General features: G+C 39.0%; 2 protein-coding genes across 10 annotated transcripts in view; both read right to left on the reverse strand.

The window, feature by feature from the left end:
* NEXN (nexilin F-actin binding protein) overlaps positions 1-7,376 on the reverse strand; it is a 53,974-nt gene extending 46,598 nt beyond the window's left edge. For all 6 annotated transcript variants that reach the window (XM_006068437.3, XM_044944823.1, XM_006068436.3 and 3 more), the window contains exon 1: positions 7,245-7,376. The gene's annotated coding sequence lies outside the window, so the exon portion shown is untranslated. The remainder of the gene's footprint in view (positions 1-7,244) is intronic.
* A 7,642-nt stretch (positions 7,377-15,018) lies between these two features.
* The window catches only part of MIGA1 (mitoguardin 1), an 85,265-nt gene continuing 79,914 nt past the window's right edge, over positions 15,019-20,369 (reverse strand). For 3 of the 4 annotated variants that reach the window (XM_006068428.3, XM_044944825.1, XM_044944824.1), the window contains one exon: positions 15,019-18,741. In XM_006068428.3, the coding sequence (XP_006068490.2) occupies positions 18,523-18,741 (219 nt within the window). In that variant the 3' untranslated portion in view covers positions 15,019-18,522. The remainder of the gene's footprint in view (positions 18,742-20,369) is intronic. The other variant, XM_025288415.2, reaches the window with a different exon arrangement.

Raw genomic sequence — 20,369 nt, forward strand, 5'->3', positions numbered from 1 at the left:
GACTTGATGGACGTGAGTCTGAGTGAACTCCGGGAGTTGGTGATGGACAGGGAGGCCTGGCGTGCTGCAATTCATAGGGTCGAGAAGAGTCGGACACGACTGAGTGACTGAACTGAACTGATGTGCTTAGTTGCTCAGTCCTGTCTGACTCTTTGTGACCCTATGGACTGATTGTAGCCTGCACTGCAAGCAGATTCTTTACCTCTGAGCCACCAGGAAAGCCCGTATACATGAATACATAAACAAATATACTAATGTTGGTATCAACTGGCATAGCAATTAATGAGGTAGACTTCAGGAAGTTTTTTAAAATGACTTAATAGCTTAATAAAATGTGTTTCAAAAATATACTTTGGGGCTGTTATAAAGTAATTTACAGGTTGAATACTAAGGTATAGAACTCAAACTTTGAAATAATATGAAAGTCTCAAAGTAGAATATAATATTAAGTATAACAGATCATCTTAAAATATGCATGCTAATGTTCCCATTCTAAAATTTCACTGGACCTCTGTTTGACCTCTAAATTTTCTAAATTTAGTTACTTTATTTGATTTTTATATGTGCAATTAAAATATTTCAAGATAGCAAATAATGCAAGACTTAAGAATTTTAAATCATAGCTCTCTATGATTTACAATAACTGTTTCATCATGTGAAAGTATTATCTCCTTTCTCAAGGAGAACAGACTTGACAAGAAAGTGACAGCTTTAAATCTGCATTTCATTAAACTCAAGTAAATTCTTTGTCTCAACTTTTAAGAAGGTTATAGACAGAACACTTACCTATATACTAGAAGTAAATGTTAAAACCCACCTCTTTATAGAACAAACAACATTGTTTTCAGCTTCATAAAATGTGAGCCTAAATTTTTATCATTTTCTACTTGTACAAGAAATATAAACTTATGTAACCTTATTACATTTAATGAAGGTTGTAAGCTTCTACTTTGAAAATTATATTATTAAACATTATAAACCTCATTATAGTTCAAAAATATGAAATTAGATCCTGTTTTACCTACTTAAAATAGTGAGTTTTTTCCTCCTACCAATACATAATTCCTCTCTGATAATCAACAATCTTTTTTTTTTTTTAGCTTTGGCTGTCTCTTTCATTTTGTTTTTTAGTTTTTAATTTAGTTTTTTAGTTGATGTACAGCTGATTTACAATGTTGGGTCAATCTCTGCTGTATAGCATAGTGACTCACTTACACACATTTACACATTTTTAAATATTCTTTCCCATTATGATTTATCATAGGGTATTCAGTACAGTTCCCTGTGCTATACATTAGGACCTTGCTGTTTATCCATTCTAAATGTAATAGTTTGCATCTACCAACTCCAAGCTCCCAGTCCTTCCCTCTCCCTACCCACCTCTCCCTTGGCAACCACAAGTCTGTTTCTATGTCTGTGAATCCATTCCTGTTTTGTAGATAGGTTCATTTGTGCCATATTTTAGATTCCACATATAAGTGATATCATATGACATTTGTCTGCCTCTTTCTGACTTAGAATGATAATCTCTGGTTGCAGTCATACCAACAATCTTATTTTCAACCTGCCTCGTCATTCTTCCATATTAATATATAATATTTTGCACTCGTATGACTGTGTGGAATATTTTCCAAAGAGCATTCACCATACTCTGAGTCCCTGAAGGGAAAACCTGTGCTCTATTCCATTTTTTATCTTTAGTGTCTCACCTAGCAACTAGGACACAGTACAAAGTCAGTTCACATTTGAGCTAGTGGATGAATAACTAAGAGATACCAGAAAACTGTCTGATCCAAAATGAGCCCAAATGAAACTTTTGTATGATATCTCTAAAAGGAAAGCTGATGATGAGGATGCACAAATGAATGAGTGAACAAACAAACAAAATCGTAGAGAGTAAAATTAAATGGAGTCAGTTTACATTAAGCTAGATATCATGAAAAACCAGATGTGGGATTCCCAAGCAAATGGATGTGGTGATTTCTGGAGCAGACTGGAATTCCTCAACCCTCTTCAAGTGGAAGATGGCCTTTCAATGAGGGACACAACTGGGAATGGAAAGACCCAGGCCTCTGGCTCCAAACATGTGGGCAGGGCGGCGAAGTAGAAGAAGAGTAGTAAACTGCGCTTCATGAGCAATGTGTAAGGGCCGCTAAAACTCTCCTGGAGGCCTCTAAGACGGGGAAGACGTGGGGTTATCTAAGAGTTCCTAGCAAAGAGTTCTTTCCCAGAAGTATCTCCCCTATGCTTTCTAAAATCCCATCAGTTAAAATATTTTGTTTTAGTTCTCAATACATGGTTCCTTTCCGTTCAACTGACACTAGCAATTAGTGTCAATGACAGTTAACCACTCCTTCCCAGCTTCATGATTACATTATTTGAGAGAAAGATGCGAATCAAAATATATCTATAGCATTTAAAGTCCAGCTTCCTAGTGCCAAGTCCAGCATATCATGGCTTCAGACTTACCCTAATACTTAGATCAGAGCCCTGCATATTCAAGTGTCTATGGTCAGGTAATGTAAGTTAATGTTATGCAATATAATTGACAAGTAATGTATATCAGTATTGACTGGTTATCAAACAATAGGGGATGGTGGAGACTATGTTAAGAGGAGAGTGCGTTGTGTGCCCTGTCTGAGAAGGGAGTCACTACTTAGTTTTAGAGTATCCCTGCTATGCAGAAATGTGGACCAGTTTTGCTAAGACCTTTCAATTTTTCAAGAGAGGCTGAAAATCCATATTTCAATATAAAATGTACAATTTTGAAACATGCCTGTGGCTAAACGTGGCTTATTGGCTCTCAAATTGTAGACCCTGATCTAAATAAACAAGCAGCACTAAGAAAATACAAAGAGACAGGGGTGGGGGCTGTTTTGGCTAGAAAGAGGGAAAAGGAAGGAAATGGCAGGAAGGAGGGCCAGAAAGAAAGGCGAAGTCAAATTTCACCAACCTCAAATGGGTCCAGGCATCAAGAAGTTATGGTTTCTCAAGTATCTACTAAAGTCATTAAAGCCTAAATGTCCATTCTGTTAATCACATGCCTGGATTTCCAAAGTAGCAGCATTTCAATTCATCCATCTTGTTAAGTGTGCTGATAGGGTCATCCCTTCAAAACCAGACCCAGGGTCCAGGTTTGGGCGGGGAGGCTCTTGCCAACCAGCCTTGTAGAGACATTGCCCACCTCCTCTACTGCCTTGCAGGGTGTAGCAACATCAGACTAGGAATCAGGACAGTAAATCCCAGGGTTTGTGTAAGGGGCTGAATGGTGATAACTCTGTTGGTTTACACTTCTAACAGAAATCCATATAATCTAAAATCAAACTGCCTGTATCAACACAAAAAATTTTTTCACCAACCTCAAAACCTGGCCTAGGGACCCCAGACTGTCTTCTAATCGGAGAACAAAAAGGAAGAGATGACCAAAAAAAAAAAGGAGGGGGAGAAAAATAACCAACTATTGAACACTTACTAGATGGCAGATACTGCATCAATGCTTTCACATAGGTACTTTCGCTGAGATATGGCATTCTGAGGGAAAAAAGTCCTATTTGTGGAGAAAAGAGGGAACTATATCAAAGTACTAACAGTTTACATGTCAGATGATGAGAGTCCCTTTTTCGGTTCCCCCCAATTTTTAACCATAAATATAACATAGTTGTATTAATTTTCTAATAAAAAACAAATTTGACTGAAAGTTAAATAGCTGGATTTCTGGGTAAAAATTCATCCATCCTACCGTATTGGAAGTATATTACCATGCAGTGTGAAGGATGTGCTCAGTCACATGTGACTCTCTGTGACACTTTGGACTGCAGCCCTGCAGGTTCCTCCATGCATGGGATTTTTCAGGCAAGAAAACTAGAGTGGATTGCCATTTCCTCCTCCAGGGGATCTTCCCGACCCGGGGATTGAACCTGCGTCTCCTGTATTTCCTGCATTGCAGGTGGATTTTTTACCTGCTGAGCCATCCGGGAAGACCCATACTATTATAGTCAAGCCAAACCATGCACTGAGTATTTAAATAGATGAAGAAAACATAACAACTCCAAGTGTGTATAAATATGTAATCTTGATAAATGATAAAACCAGAAGGAAGAGAACATAAAATAAACCATACAGGTGATGTAGACCACAGTTTAAATAAGAACAGAAATATGTGAAATTACTAAGAATGGTATAGGTCATTTTCCCTCTTAATTATAAAGCCAACTACTAAGATGTTTTGTATGTCTGGCCAGCATAACATAAAATGCACAGAGTCCTCTTTTATATAAAAATATCCAGATATCTGCCCATCTGTTACATACTTTTCTACATTTACTATAACACATTGTTTTCTTTCTTTTAGGCATGTATTTTTACTTAATATCTTTTATTTGCTTTTGCGTGTGTGTGTGTGTGTGCACGCTCAGTTGTGTCTGACTCTTCGTGACCTGATGGACTGTAGCCTGCCAGGCTCCTCTGTCCATGAAATTTTCCAGGTAAGAATACTGGAGTGGGTTGCCATTTCCTTCTCTAGGGGATCTTCCCCACCTAGGGATCAAACCTACATCTCTTGTGTCTCCTGTACTGCAGGAGGATTCTTTAGTGTTGAGCTGCCAGTGTGAAAGTGAAAGTTTCTCAGTTGAGTTCTATTCTTTGGGACCCCATGGACTATACAGTCCATGGAATTATCCAGGCCAGAATACTGGAGTGGGTAGCCCTTCCCTTCTCCAGGGGATCTTCCCGACCCAGGGGTCGAACCCATGTCTTCCGCATTGCAGGCAGATTGTTTACCAGCTGAGCCACGGGGGAAGCCCTTATTTCCCTTAATGAGTTTCAAAGATAACAGTAGGGGTTCTTCCCCCCTAAATGAAATAGTATCTCATTTCAGGCCACTTGGGTTCTAAGCAATCTAAATTCCCAATTGTGTGTGCATGTTCTCAGTCATGTCTGACTCTTTGCAACCCCACGGACTGTATGTAGCCCACCAGGCTCCTCTGTCCGTGAAATTTTCCAGGCAAGAATACTGGAGTGGGTTGCCATTTCCTACTCCAGGGGATCTTCTCCATCCAGGGATCAAATCCATATCTCTTACCTCTCCTGTGCTACAGGCAGATTCTTTACTGCTGAGCCACCAGGGAGGCTCTTAAATTGCCAATTAATCTCACCCAAATATACATACCCAGTTTTTATTCTGTTCACAAGTGAAACTCTAACCCAAATACCTCAAATGTAATTTCAGGGGAAAAATACTGTTCAAAAACCTAGATAATGCATTCCTTTGTTGATGCTAAATATAGTCATCTCAAGATGACATACATTTTGACAATGATCAGTCTTACATATCAAATTTTCAAAAATAGCAAGATTCCATTTTCAGGTGAGCAGGAAAAATTGCTATTCTCTACATTTCAGTTTAAAATGGATTTAAAAGTGTGACTCTTTCATGAAAATGGAATTATATCAATACTGTTTTAAGGTAAACGGGATTTTAAAGAATCTTGTGGTTTTTACTTTGGGCTCTTTAAGGGAATCACTGCAGATAAAATACAGAATTGCCCACGTTTTTCTTTAAAATATTCCAGTTAAAATACAAAATATTTTTTAAAATAGGGGGCTAATAGCTGTGAGAATCTTAATTAACTACATTAAATAATGAAAGTTTATTTATACAAGTATGTGTGTGTGCTCAGTCCTGTCAGACTCTTTGGGACTCCATGTAGTCCTGCCAGGCTCCTCACTTCATGGGATTCTTCAGGGAGGAATACTGGAGTGGGTTGCCATGCCCTCCTCCAGGAGATCTTCCCCACTCAGGGATCGAACCTGACTTTTCTGCTTCTCCTGCATTGGTAGGTGGGCTCTTTACCACTGAGCCACTTGGCAAGCCTTATTACTAAATATACCTCCTCAAAAAAACAAAACAAACCTTGTCCCTCAATTTAATTATTCACTTTTCCACCCTACTGGACTTCAAAACTGAAAAGAATTTCAGAGACTTATGTGTATTCTGCGTTTTCTTACGGCAGAAATTTAACCTGTTAAAAGGATTATCAGGGGGAAAGTAATGCAATTCATTCAATGACTGATGGATGACTAAGATGGTATAAATACTTAAGTTGACTTAATCATGCTACCCAACACATAGTTATGCTGTGACTCAAAGACCCCTGGGCCCACACATGAATTCATTAACAAAATTTAGCTGGTGAATGATGCTCCAGTTGCTTCGCTCATGGAACTGATTTCTTTCTTATTATGGCTTATTTCTTTTCTCTCTACCTGCCTCCTACCCAAGGACAGACATTTTGTTAGGACATAGCCTTATGCTATTTTTATCTTGTTCTCCTTCTGTCCTCTCTGTCTCTCTTCCCCCCACCCCGCTTTCCAACTCTTTGTTCACATTCTGGACCTTAGATAAATGAAATGAAGACCTTGAAGCCATCAACGAACCTCTGAACTTGGCTATTTTCTTTACAAAAGCCATTAATAATTTTTTTTTTTTTTTTTTTTTTTTAGCATTTGTAGAGCGTTTCACAGTTTACAAACAGCTGGAATGGCTGGCGTTTTTAACGAGTATATAGTCAAGGGAGGTCTCGAGAGGTGATTCCATCACTCATTCCAAGTTCAGCTCTAGCTGCACAACTCCCAACATCCGACCTCGGACAGAATCGCGAAAAACTAGTTTGGAGGGAGGGGGCAGACGACGGGTAGTTAAATAACATCTCACTCCCCAGCCTCCCACTGGGACAGATGGGGAATGATTTCTCTTAAAAACGGCAGGCAGTGCCGGCGGACAAGGAGACAGCGCCGGGGGCACGTGGTGGGGGAGGACACGGCACTTTACCTGCCGGGCCCACTGGGACCGAGCAAGGGGTCGGGAGCCCGCTCCACTTGCAGAGGATCACTCCCGGAGGATCACTGCCTGCGGGACCCAGAAAGCTCCCGAAACTGCACACATAGGGCGCAAGCTGAGCTGAAGCTGCGGAGCTGGGCAGGGATGTCGCGGCCAGAATCTGCCCAAGGCCGGTGACCGCGGAGAGACAGCCAGGCCGCCCCGGCCCGCCCCGCGCCGCTTGGAGCCCGGGGATGCGGCTCCGAGGGCCGGTTCGCTCGCTCCGAGGACCAACACATCCACACAGCTGGATGGACCCCGGCCAGGAGCCGTGGCGCGCGTCCCCACCGCCCCCGCCAGTCCCCCAAGGGGGGCCGACTGCTCGATCTCGGCCGCCCCAGTCCCACGTCCCCCCGACTCCTCTCACCCTCCTCAAGCCGGCGACACGCGAAGGTCCGGGGTGCGCGCGGGGAGTCTGTGCGCGTCGGGCGCCGGGGTGTGGGCAGGGGTCCGGGTGCTCCAGCCGCCACTCCAGCCGCTGCGATCTCTCTGGCCGCCGCCGCCGCCGCCCGCTCCAACAGCAAGTTTCCATAAAAGTCCTGGTGCGCAGCCTGTTCCCGCATTCCAGGCGGGCCCAGCGCCGGCTGCAGCTGTTCCAAAACACGAGGCCAGTTCCCCCAACCCCCGCCTCCGCCGTATCGCCCGGAGAGGGGTGGAGAGTCGAGAAGGAAGGCGGGCGAGGGGGGCGGTGGCTGCCAACTTTCCGCCGGGACCTGCCGGTCGCCCGACTCTGGATCCCGGAGCTGACCCCCTCCCCTCGGGTCCGCCTTCGCGTCCCGGCGGGCTCCGGGGAAAGGAGGCTGCCTCCCCAGTGAGGAGCGGGAGCTACTGGAGTGGGATTCGGAAACAGGCTACAGCTGCCTTCCCTCTACCCACTAACGGTTTGCTCTAGGGCCTGCTTCTCAGCTGAGCTATGGGTTCTGGGGTCTAAGTAGCCAAACCACCACCTCATCTTCATCCAAAGCGTCGCCCCTCAGTCAACTTTCCTTTTACTGTTGAGAGCAGAGAGCAGCAGACCCGGGACCACTTCATCTGTCTGTTGCTCTCCTTCTCTTGGTTCTGGTCTTTTACTCTCAACAGAATGGTTGATAGAGAAAAGTGCACGAAAGAGAGGATGCGAAAGAGGAGTGGACGCGGAGGAGGAGGCGTAAAAAGAAATAAGATTTATATAATATTCCAGTTTTCCTTAACTGAGGGCAAATCATCTCTGGTCTTTCTAAATCCACATTAAGGCGTCTTGCAAATATTAGCACCAGCTAATTGAATATTAGAACTAGATTGAATATTTTCAATCTGTACCATCAGCCTGTCAATTAAAGCCATCAGACAGTCCATATTAAAACCTGAAATACTCATTTAATGGGGACATTTTCCTGGTGGGGGAGATCTTCAAGTTTTCAATGCATGCATAAGATGAATATCAATTTAATGAATGAATAAACAAAATTGAACTAGCATCTACACAAACCAGGGACAACCATCTCCAACTTCTAGCACTGGAAAGACAGTGGTGCTTAGGTTACATTTTCAGAGATGTTGAAAAGGTCTTCTGGTCTTAACTATAACCTTCTTTATCCACCCCATCCCCATACACTATTTGCTCAGGATGGCAATTCTTTTAAGAGGTATAAGCCATTCATTCTTAAATTACAGAAAAGTTCTAGATTGGTAATAAAAAAACAGCTATTTAAACTTGTTATCTTGCTCCCTTCAGTACCATCACCCTGACCTTCTTCGATTCATGGAATTTTCTGTGGTCACTCCAGTTGCCCGGCCTTTGCACAAGCTGTTCCCCCTGTATGAAATTCTCTTTCCCTAGACTCTTCACCTACCTAAATTCAACATATGCTTTTGCTATCTGCTTATATGTTGCTTTCTCAGAGCAGTCTTCCTTTTACCCCAATCTGTATCAGTCCCTGGGCTTTCAATGTGGCTCACCGATAAATAATCCACCCACAATGTGGGGGAAACAGGTTTGATCCCTGGGTCAGGAAGATCCCCTGGCGTAGGAAATGACAGCCCACTCTAGTATTCTTGCCTGGAAAATTCCATGGACAGGAGTCTGGGCTGCAGTCCATGGGATCACAAAGAGCTGGACACAACAGCATGCATGCAAGTATCAGTCCCATTACAAATTCTTATTCCACTCTTCCTCCCTACACTTACCAATTTATAATTACTTTTATATTTATGACTTAAAGAAGTGAGAGAAATTCTCCTAAAGGATCTCCTCAGCAGATTCACCAGACACAACAAAGCTCTTCATTCTATAAACTTTGCTAGCTACCCACAGCATGCAAGCTGTGTCTTCTCCCCTCGATTCATTATTCATTCACTCAACAAATATTTAGTTCTACTTAGGATACATCAGTCACAAAACAAAAAGCCCTGTCATCATATGACATATATTCTAGTGGAAGAGGACAGACAGTAAGCAGATAAACAGCTTAGTAATAAGCAATAGAGATAAAGCAGAGCAGAAAAGTAGGAAATGCTGGGAATGGAATGGCTGGATATTATCCCTTTGGATGAGTTTAGAGAAAGCCTCATATGAGAAAAGCCTATGAGCCATGTAAGTATCTGGAGATCTCTGTGAGAAGATTGGTCCAAGAGGAAGTGCAAAGGCCCCATGAAAGATGCTATCTGACATATTCTAGAAAGAACAAGAAGGCCATTGGAGTGAGGCTAAATAGTTCAGTTCAGTTCAGTCACTCAGTGGTGTCTGACTCTTTGCGACCCCATGAACCACAGCATGCCAGGCCTCCCTGTCCATCACCAACTCCAGGAGACCACCCAAACTCATGTCCATTGAGTAGCTAATGCCGTCCAACCATCTTATCCTCTGTCATCCCCTTCTCCTGCCCTCAATTTTTCCCAGCATCAGGGTCTTTTCAAATGAGTCAGCTCTTCGCATCAGGTGGCCAAAGTATTGGAGTTTCAGCTTCAACATCAGTCCTTCCAATAAACACCCAGGACTGATCTCCTTTAGGATGGACTGGTTGGATCTCCTTGCAGTCCAAGGGACTCTCAAGAGTCTTCTCCAACACCACAGTTCAAAAGCATCAATTCTTCGGTGCTCAGCTTTCTTCACAGTCCAACTCTCACATCCATACATGACCACGGGAAAAACCATAGCCTTGACTAGTCAGACCTTTGTTGGCAAAGTAATGTCTCTGCTTTTGAATATGCTATCTAGGTTGGTCATAACCTTCCTTCCAAGGAGTAAGTGTCTTTTAATTTCATGGCTGCAATCACCATCTGCAGTGATTTTAGAGCCCAGAAAAATAAAGTCAGCCACTGTTTCCCCATCTATTTGCCATGAAGTGATGGGACCGGATGCCATGATCTTTGTTTTCTGAATGTTGAGCCTTCAGCCAACTTTTTCACTCTTCTCTTTCACTTTCATCAAGAGGCTCTTTAGTTCCTCTTCACTCTCTACCATAAGGGTGGTGTCATCTGCATACGTGAGGTTATTGATATTTCTCCCGGCAATCTTGATTCCAGCTTGTGCTTCATCCAGCCCAGCATTTCTCATGATGTACTCTGCATGTAAGTTAAATAAGCAGGGTGACAATACACAGCCTTGACGAACTCCTTTTCCTATTTGGAACCAGTCTGTTGTTCCATATCCAGTTCTAACTGTTGCTTCCTGACCTGCATACAGGTTTCTCAAGAGGCAGGTCAGGTGGTCTGGTATTCCCATCTCTTGAAGAATTTTCCACAGTTTGTTGTGATCCATACAGGCAAAGGCTTTGGCATAGTCAATAAAGCAGAAATAGATGTTTTTCTGGAACTCTCTTGCTTTTTTGATGATCCAGAGGATGTTGGCAATTTGATCTCTTGCTCCTCTACCTTTTCTAAAACCAGCTTGAACATCTGGAAGTTCACGGTTCATGTATTGCTGAAGCCTGGCTTGGAGAATGTTAAGCATCACTTTGCTAGCATGTGAGATGAGTACAATTGTGCGGTAGTTTGAGCATTCTTTGGCATTGCCTTTCTTTGGGGTTGGAATGAACACTGACCTTTTCTAGTCCTGTGGCCACTGCTGAGTTTTCCAAATGTGCTGGCATATTGAGTGCAGCACTTTCACAGCATCATCTTTCTAGCTAAGTAGGCAAAGAGTGAAATGATACCAAGTGGATTGGGGCAGGAGACTGATTGTGAGCAACCTTTTTCCACATTGTAAAGACTTTGGCTTTTACTCTGAGTAAGATGGGTGACCATCGGTAGATTGTGAACAAAGCATTGACATGATGTGATGATGTATTTTTAACATGTTCAGTCTGGCTGAAGTGAAGTGAAAGTCACTCAGTCGTATCCAACTCTTTGCGACCCCATGGACTATACTGTCCATGGAATTCTCCAGGCCAGAATACTAGAGTGGGTACCCTTTCCCTTCTCCAGGGGATATTCCCAACCCAGGAATCAAACCCAGGTCTCCTGCATTGCAGGCAGATTCTTTACCAACTGAGCCACCAGGGAAGCCCAAGAATACTGAATGGGTAGCCTATCCCTTCTCCACCGGATCTTCCTAACCCAGGAGTTGAACTGGAGTCTCCTGCATTTATTGCCAGTGGATTCTTTACCAGCTGAGCCACAAGAGAAGTCCTCAGTCTGGCTGGTGTGCTGCAAATACACTAAAATGAAGCAGGGAGACCAATTAGGAGACTTCCAAAATAATCGTGATGACAGGCAATGGGAGTTTGGGCCAAGGTGATAGTTCTGAAGGCAGTGAGAAATGCTTGGTGTATTTTTTTCTTGATACTTCTGAAAAGTGGAACTGGTAGGATTTTGGTAACAGATTGAGTATGAAATGTGAGGAAAAGAACTTTTTGGCCTGAGGAACTGGAAAACGGAGTTGTCATTTACTAGGACGAGAAAGACTGGGAGGAGGTTTAGGCAGGTATGGGTAGGAGCTCCCTTTTGGACATGCTAAGTTTGAGAAAGCTATTAGAAATTCAAGATTTGCTGACTTACATAAACACTTCTTGTATATTTATCATGAATCAATTGGATTTGTTCTCAGACTTGACTCTATTAGTTGCACATTACTGAAATTACATAAACATCACAAAAAGGAAAAATCACAAAAGCAAAAAGTTATTGTTTTTATAAAAGCTAAGCTGAATGCTTTGAAGACTTGAAGGCAAACAGCTTTCAAAAATTACCATCCAACTAGGTGTGGGGAAGACAAATGTAAAAGACTGTGTAGAAAATTATGAAAACCTATGGGGATTTGGCACTCGTTGCTTTTCGTGTAAATTTTTTCTCCTTTAAAAGTAAAGGAGGGCTTCCCTGGTGGCTCAGTGGTAAAGAATCTGCCTGCCAATGCAGGAGACACAGGTTCACTTCCTGATCTGGGAGGATCCCACATGCTGAAGAGCAACTAAACCCGTGTAGCCCGTGTGCTACAACTGTTGAGCCTGTATTCTGGAGCCGGGGAACCACAACTACTAAAGCCCATGTGTCCTAGATCCTGTGCTCTGCAACAAGAGAAGCTTCCACAATGAGACACCCATTCCCTGCAATTAGAGTAGCCCCCACTCCCTGCAACTAGAGAAAAGTCCATGCAGCAACGAAAACTTAGTACAGCCAAAATAAATAAATAAATAAAAGGGAAACTAGAAATCCCAGATGATGATTTAGAGGTATAGTTTATGCAACAGACATCTCAGAATACTGTGTTGATCCGTATACACAAATATAGGCTCTGACCCTACCCCAAAAGATTGGCCCAAGAATGTGCACATATTCATTTAAAATTAAAATAACTGTAATACATAATGTAATATATATTTTTACATAATGTAACTATAATGTGTAATACATTGATACATTATATATACATTATCTCTTTACAATTTATTATGATTCCCTGGTGTGATATTCAACCACCAAGATAACCTCAAATGATCCTGCCTCCTAGTCTTTCTGTCCTTGTGTAAACTCCTCCCCCATCGTATCATGGTGGGTGGGTCTATGTGACTAATAGAATATGGCACAAATGATGGTATGTCCCCTTCAAGTCTAGGTTATAAAAGATACTGTCTTTTGTCTTGATGTCTACGGGATTACTCACTCTGGGGAAAGCCAGCTGCTAGGTTTTAAAGATACTTAGGTAGTTCTGTTCAGAGGCCCATGCAACAAGGACCTAAAGCTCTCTGACAACAGCCTTATGAGTAAGCAACTCTTGGAAGCAAAATCTTCCAGGCCTAGTCAAGCCTTCAGATGACTGCAGGCTCAGGACAGACTCTAAGCGAGGACCACTGGAACCAGCCATTCCTAAATTTCTAACCCTCAGAAACCATGGGACATAATGTTCATTTTTTAGAGCTGCTAAATTTGGGGATAATTTTTCAGGTAGCAATAGATAACAAGTATACCTGCTTTAACCTACTTTAAAAAAAATCCCATTTGCTATCACATAAAGTATTCAATCCTTTTTAAAGTCTCTGGACCTATTCTCTCAGTGTCATTAAATAAAAGAATTAGCAAACTTTTAGAAGTCATGTATCTCAGGTGTTTTCAAATGTCAAAGTTCTTCTCTATATTTAAGTATTGTGATATTATTTCAAATAGCAAATTATAAAAGTTCTGTAATTTCCTATAAATAAATACACTGTGTGAAAGGCTTCTGTGACACACATAAGAGACAGTTAAAAGCAAAACGTTGAGGTGGTATTTGATATACCAGTTGCCTTGCTGTGGCTTTTAAGTAAAGAATAAAAAACATCATAGAAGCAAGGTTTGCCCTTTTTTTTTCTGTACGGGAATTCAGTCCTTTCCTGCCCCAATGATAGAGGTTACTTAAGGGTTCTCACTGTTAAAAGGTAGAAGAAAACAAAAAAAGACCCTCATCAGACAAAAGAGCTGTGCAGCTTGATCAAATATGTCAGTAGCATGAGGAGAGAAAGACATTAAAGGAGAAGAAACGCAGGGTAAAGGATTATAGAATACACGGTGTAGGAAGCAACACTACATAAAAAATGGAAGTCAAAGTAGCACAAGAAAAGTAAGAAAGACAGTGGATAAACCAAGGGAGTTTTTAATGATTTCCAGCAAAGCTCTACAAATGGTGTTAACAATTGGACTTCCCAGGCGGTGCAGTTGCAAAGAATCTGCCTGCCAATGCAAGAGACCCAGAAGACGTAGGTTCAGTCTCTGGGTCAGGAAGATCTCCTGGAGAAGGGAACAGCAACCCATTCCAGTATTCTTCCCTGGGAAATCCCACGGACAGATGAGCCTGGCTGGCTACAGTCCATGGGGTTGCAAAGAGTCAGACACAACTGAGAGACTAACACCTGTGAGCATGCAAGCAATGAAGACATCAAGATGCTTGTAGAGAGGTATTTTAAACAAACATAATAATTCAGAGAGATATATTTAAAGTGCAAAATATTAAGTTCACATAGCACAGTCAATGAAAATGGCATGAGATAACAGAAGGATGTCAGACAGCAAAGAAAACAGAAGATGAGATGGAGACACAGATCTAGTTTTCCATTCTATCGCTGACCTCAAATCCTTGCTAGGAAAAAGTTTAACTCCTATTTATATGATTTGCTTACTAATATACTTAAGTTTATGTTTAACTTAAGAGTCTAAAAATATAGCTATATACATTTATCTATCCTGTACATGTTTGTTCTAAAACAAACCTCTTCATTAAAAGTCCCAAATCAAAATACTGTTTTTATAACCAAATAAACCCTTCTCTCCCATCTGGTATCATCAGCAGTATCCAGGCAGCATCCCTCTCCTTAAGTAAATGTATCTGAATCCCTACCAAGTGGTGGGCAAGGGGCATGTCTGAATAGGGAAGGATGTATGTCCATCAATATGATAGATTCATATTGAGTTTGATGGCAATTTTAATCATAACCCTTGAAATTATTAATTAAAAAAAAACCCACAAGTACTTTACTTTTATTCATCACGAAACTGTTTTCTCTCCCAGTTAGTATGTAAAGGAAACATATACTTTCACACTTGATTTCAGTACTTCTGCAGTGTTCTATATTCTCCATGCCTATGTATGTGGTCTTATGGAGACTGAAAGTTTCCATAGGGTACATAGGATTTAATGAGACAAGTGTGACCTTGCAAATTATAAGTATTGTATAAAGCACTCAATACATCAGCAAGATGCACCATCACTTTTTTATTTGGCAATAGAGAAATGCCATGTTACAGCGCTTATTTTGGCTAAAGAGTCAGTGCTCTTTTTTTTCCTGCTACCGTAGTGTTTTACTTTTACATAAATTAATGAATGCAGTCTTTACACTTAGGAATAGACACACTTACAGATATCAGCCAAGTGAAGCTAATACACAGTTGTTCTCAAACTAAGCAAAACAACAATATAAACACAAGTAACAAAGAAAGGATGCCCTTATTTCCATTAATCACAGATTATATAAATTCTTCAGTTTCACATACAGAGATATTTCTAAATTTGCTTAATCCAAGCAAAAAAAAAATTTTTTTTAATTCAGTGTCATTCTTATAATCACTTTGAAAAGTATTGACATATTCCAAATAACTCCCTAACATGTGTTCACTAAAAATAAAAGCAAATTATGTTATGAACATAATTTAAAATTTCTGATTATGAAAGGTCACAGAGAAGTATGTGAAATGTTACTTTGGCATTTCTATCTCATAGGTTTAAAGGAATGATAAGCTAAAGAATTCTTTTTAATGCAGATAATCATCCGTAGGCAATCAGTTAAGTGGAAAATATTACATCTTAAGGCAAGAAAAAGTTTGCAAATATTTTTTATAAAGTCAGTTAATTGAAAAAATTAATAGAATCAAACAGATGCAAATAAAAAATACTTAAGGGAAGGAAAAAGTTCTTTGGCGCTGACTGTAACAGTATGAAAAACTTGCCTTCTTTTTAAAAAAGAATCTCATTTTGACATTTAATAAACATATTGTAATCCTTCAAGAATAACTAGCCTTTTAGTTGAACAAAGATGTAGAGAAACCAAAGGAGAAAGAAAAATTATCAAATAAAAATCACCTGAACACTTACTTTTTTTCTTCCAGAAAATAGGAGGAAAAAAAAAATCCATTTTCTCATGATTAATTCAAGGTCTTCTTATAATTTATATAGAAAAGCAGATAGTAGGATTCATGGTGGCAAAGGCAATTTTCTGATAATACTACCATGAGTAAGTGTTAAACAGGGTTTTATCCTAAAAGGTTCTAGACCAGTTTACTTACTTTATATTTTTAAAACATTGCTTTACTGTTCAACCCAATTTCAAGGCAAACTGGAATTGGAACATACACCTTAAGTACTCTTTAGTGGTTAGAAACATTTTTAAGAGATGTTTCTTTAGAAAAGTCAGGTTTCTTCCCTTACAATAGAGAGGGGTTTTTTATACCCATTACCCTAAAAATCTATTTGGTCATTCTTGTCTCTTGTGTCAAAGGCCACAAAGAAAGCATCTTACTAAAGTAGTAGCTTCTGAACTGACCAGAAACTAACCAACCTCAAGCACTGAACATGACAAACCAATCTCTTAAACATGGATAATTTTTTTTTTTAGGTGAAATATAAAAGAGAAAAATACAACTTCTGGAAAGCCACTCATTTTATCTGATGAAAAAAATTCCCCAGAGTTGTTTCATGTACTAGCAGCATTATTAAATAGTGCAATTCTTTGAAACAGATTTCAAACAATATTCTACTCAAATAAAAAAGTAATTAAGTTTACTTATAGCTTTGTTTATAAAACCACAGCTTAAAACATTCAGTCCTTCAAACAGGAAAATTAACCTAAGCAATAACTATCTTGCTTACACAATAATAGGGATGGGTATGTGCAGACATATGTATATGCGTGAATCATTCAAGGTCACTGGTACCTCAACAAGAAACCAAAATACAGAATTTAAATTAAAAAATGAAATATAAAATACTATATAATGGAATTTTTAGCTTTGATACATCCAAAAATACTCCTCCATTAATAATGAGAATTATGAACAGTCAAGTGTTAAATTAAGAATACATGTGAGAAAACTCCAGGAGCTACATACTCAAAAAGCATTACAGCAATATTCATATTGTTTAATGCTGTAACCTACACATTATAGAATACAGTACATGCAACCAGCATAAAGATTCTGAATCTATTTTGTAACTAGTATTACATAAATATGGCACATACATAAACTTAAAACCTTAAACGATTATGCTTCTTTCCCCACTTTTCATTTTCTACTCATTAATCAGAAACTAGGCACTTTAATCTAAAAATACATTTAAAAATATATATTTTAGATTCTTCTGGATAACTCACTCCCAAAATGAATAAAGAACACTTTAGGAGCAAAATCAACAAATCTAATCCATTGTTATACTGAGCCAGCCACTCTAAGTAAGTGGTATATAATTTACACACAAAATTAAAACAACTGTGAAAGTATCTAATATACTCCAGACCCTTATTCATACAAACTATGAATTCATTTGTTCATATGAATTCATATGTATTCATACATATGTATTCAAACATATGAATTCATTATGTATTCAAACTATGAATACATTTGTTCATATATTTATCACAAAGGACAAGAAAACATACTTCCATACCATTAAAAATATTTTGTTCTATATTCAGGGGGGAAAGAATCTTCTTTAAGACCTCCCTAAGATTCAAAGTGTCAGTGAATATTTTAAAAATATGGGCATAATATGACAAACTCTCAAGTGTGCTAAGTTCTCTATGAATAACTAAAAGCTAGTTTTGTAGAAGGAGAAAGAAGAAATGATTTTACTAAGTCAAAATTAATACCTTAGGATGTTGAGAGAGAGTCTCAAAAATACATGGGAGAAATTTTAATTGCTGTCATAGTTAACAAATGTTATATTTTTAATCAACATTCATTCAAGGGAAATGCTCTTATCTATACCAAGATAAAAGAAATTTCTTCAGTCTCTCTATTGTAACTTATGGGACCAACAGTAATATATTTGGGAAACTTCAGTAAATCTAATATAAACTTGTAAACTTCTCAGTGGCAATTCATTTAAATGTTTTATAACAATACTCGGCCATTACAATTTCTTTGATTCAAATACTTAAGCAAATGCACAAGCAATAACGTAAGCAGTACATATTAAACACCACTACTGCCTAAACTAGATTAAACAACAAACAACTTTATAATTAAAAATACATTTTCAGGCAAAGTTAAGTTCGTTGACACTAGGAGTAATATATTCTTGCATGTGTGGGCCATAAAAGTCTTGGCTAAAGTACGTATCTTCAAGGTGTGAAGCGTAAAAACAAAGCTTTTGAGAATGAAACTGGACTTTTCAGACAGCTTGAAGACAACAAATCGATTAATTCCCACATACTGCTTTCAATTCAAGCAATATTTCTATAAAATAAACAACATTTCACAACAATTATTACCTAAAGCTTGTAAAAAGACACTTTGGATACACTACACAGGGATTCAATGACAGAACTTCTGTGTAAGTACAGTACAATCACTCATTCTTTACAAGGTTGTTTTAATCCTCCCTGAGTCCATATCCATCAATTCTGTAATATATGTTACAAAATTAATAGTTACCTTAAAATATTTCATAGCACACTCAAACTGTCTAATTTTTATGGTACTCATTGTACTTTGGCTTCTAATAGGCCACTGGGCATAACAGGAACATGACTATTTAAACAGCTACTTGTATGCCTCAGTGCATCAGCTCCAAGACAGGCCATTAAAAGTTCAGTGCGGCGAACAAGCAACTGCATGAGGTCTTCAGCTAGAGACTCTATACTGGAATAGCGCACCTTCTCGAAATCAAAAATGTCTTTGAGAAAGAAAAGAACTTGATTCTGGAAAATGAACACAAAACAAATTGGCACTTGTTAGACCAAAATTATATTAAATCCAAATAGTTTATAATTTTGTAACAAATGTTGAATTGGGGGTCACTTCCACTACTAATTTCAAATCTCAGTGGATAAGTGTTTCAGCTTTTTTGGAAGGTCTTTTCTTTTTCAGTAAAATAAGGACTAATTACTACTTGTTGTTTTTACTACTCATGGCTGACGTAATGGTCAACAACCAAAAAAGAGCTGTCTGAGAAATGCCTGGAAACACTAGAGCACTGTGTAAGTGTAAGGGTCTACTATTATTATTAGATTCCCAGTAACTGAAGTTTTCAGTGTTACCTACGAGCACTGGTACCATTTGAAGACAGAAGAGTACACTATTTCCAATAATTATAAATTCCAAATGTCTATTTTTCTGTGCCAAAAAAAGTTAAGACATGTGAAAAAAAAAAATAATTTCAGGTCTCAAATCAGTGGAAGATGGTGAAGGATATTTCATTTCAATAACTTAATACTTAGGCTGAAACTCATTTTAAGCATCTTGTATACTACGAAGTATTAAGTCTCAGGTTATTATGTTGTGATGGAAAAAAGTATTTCCAAAGAGCAACAACAAGAAAACAAACAAATAGGAATATTTAATTTCTATCCTACAGAAAATCAAATGTTACGTGTGTTAGTCACTCAGTTGTGTCCGACTCTTTGCCTGCCAGGCTCTTCTGTCCATGGAATTCTCCAGGCAAGAATACTGGAGTGGGTTGCCATTTCCTTCTCCAGGGGATCTTCCTGACCCAGGCATCAAATCCAGTTCTCCTGCATTGAAGCCGGATGCTTTAGCATCTAAGCTACTAGGGAAGCTCCAGAAATCAAATGTTAAGAAGTACTAAGAAGGCACATCATAGATTTCAATGGATTTTATATCTGGGAAGGGTTGTTGGCAATCAACTTGTCCAGTCCCCTCCTTTTACAGATGATAAAGAGGAGAACAAAGCATGATTTGCTCACAGTCACAAATGTTCATTAAGGTTAGACAATTTTCAGTCCAAAGTTTTCCCACTAAACACCTACCTTACAGTTGAGAGGTCAAGTAAATGCATCAAAGATGTATGAGTTTTCAATGACAGTAAAAAAAAAAAAGAAAAAGTCCTAAGCTATTTACATAAATGCTACATTAATAGCACATAAACAAAATAATTTAATTTTTTAAATGAAAGGTATAGAGAAACATCCAAAACTCCAAATATCAAAAACTTTCAAATTTATACTTGATTATGTTTACTTTTATTTGCTCCTTTAAACTCAGCCTAAATTAAGGACTATTAAATAGTGAGACTTTTATTGGCACTGTGCCAGGCAGAAAATTCTGCAACAAGATGCAATTTGTGCTTTTGTCAATTTAAATTGCTGACATTAGAATACAATTTTAAACTCCCATCTTCTTTCTTACAGCTAAGCTTTTATAATTTACATTATTTTGAACCAGAACTTATTTTTAAACTGCCGCATGTGCAATAAAATAGATATTTGTTTTACAAATTTCAAGTGTCAGGCATGAAGAATTATCTATAGCAACTTGTTTAACATTGTAACACATATGAAAACATATATCCATTACAGAAGGAATTGAT

Source organism: Bubalus bubalis, chromosome 6, assembly GCF_019923935.1.
Source record: "Bubalus bubalis isolate 160015118507 breed Murrah chromosome 6, NDDB_SH_1, whole genome shotgun sequence".
NCBI classification, from domain to species: Eukaryota; Metazoa; Chordata; class Mammalia; order Artiodactyla; family Bovidae; genus Bubalus; species Bubalus bubalis.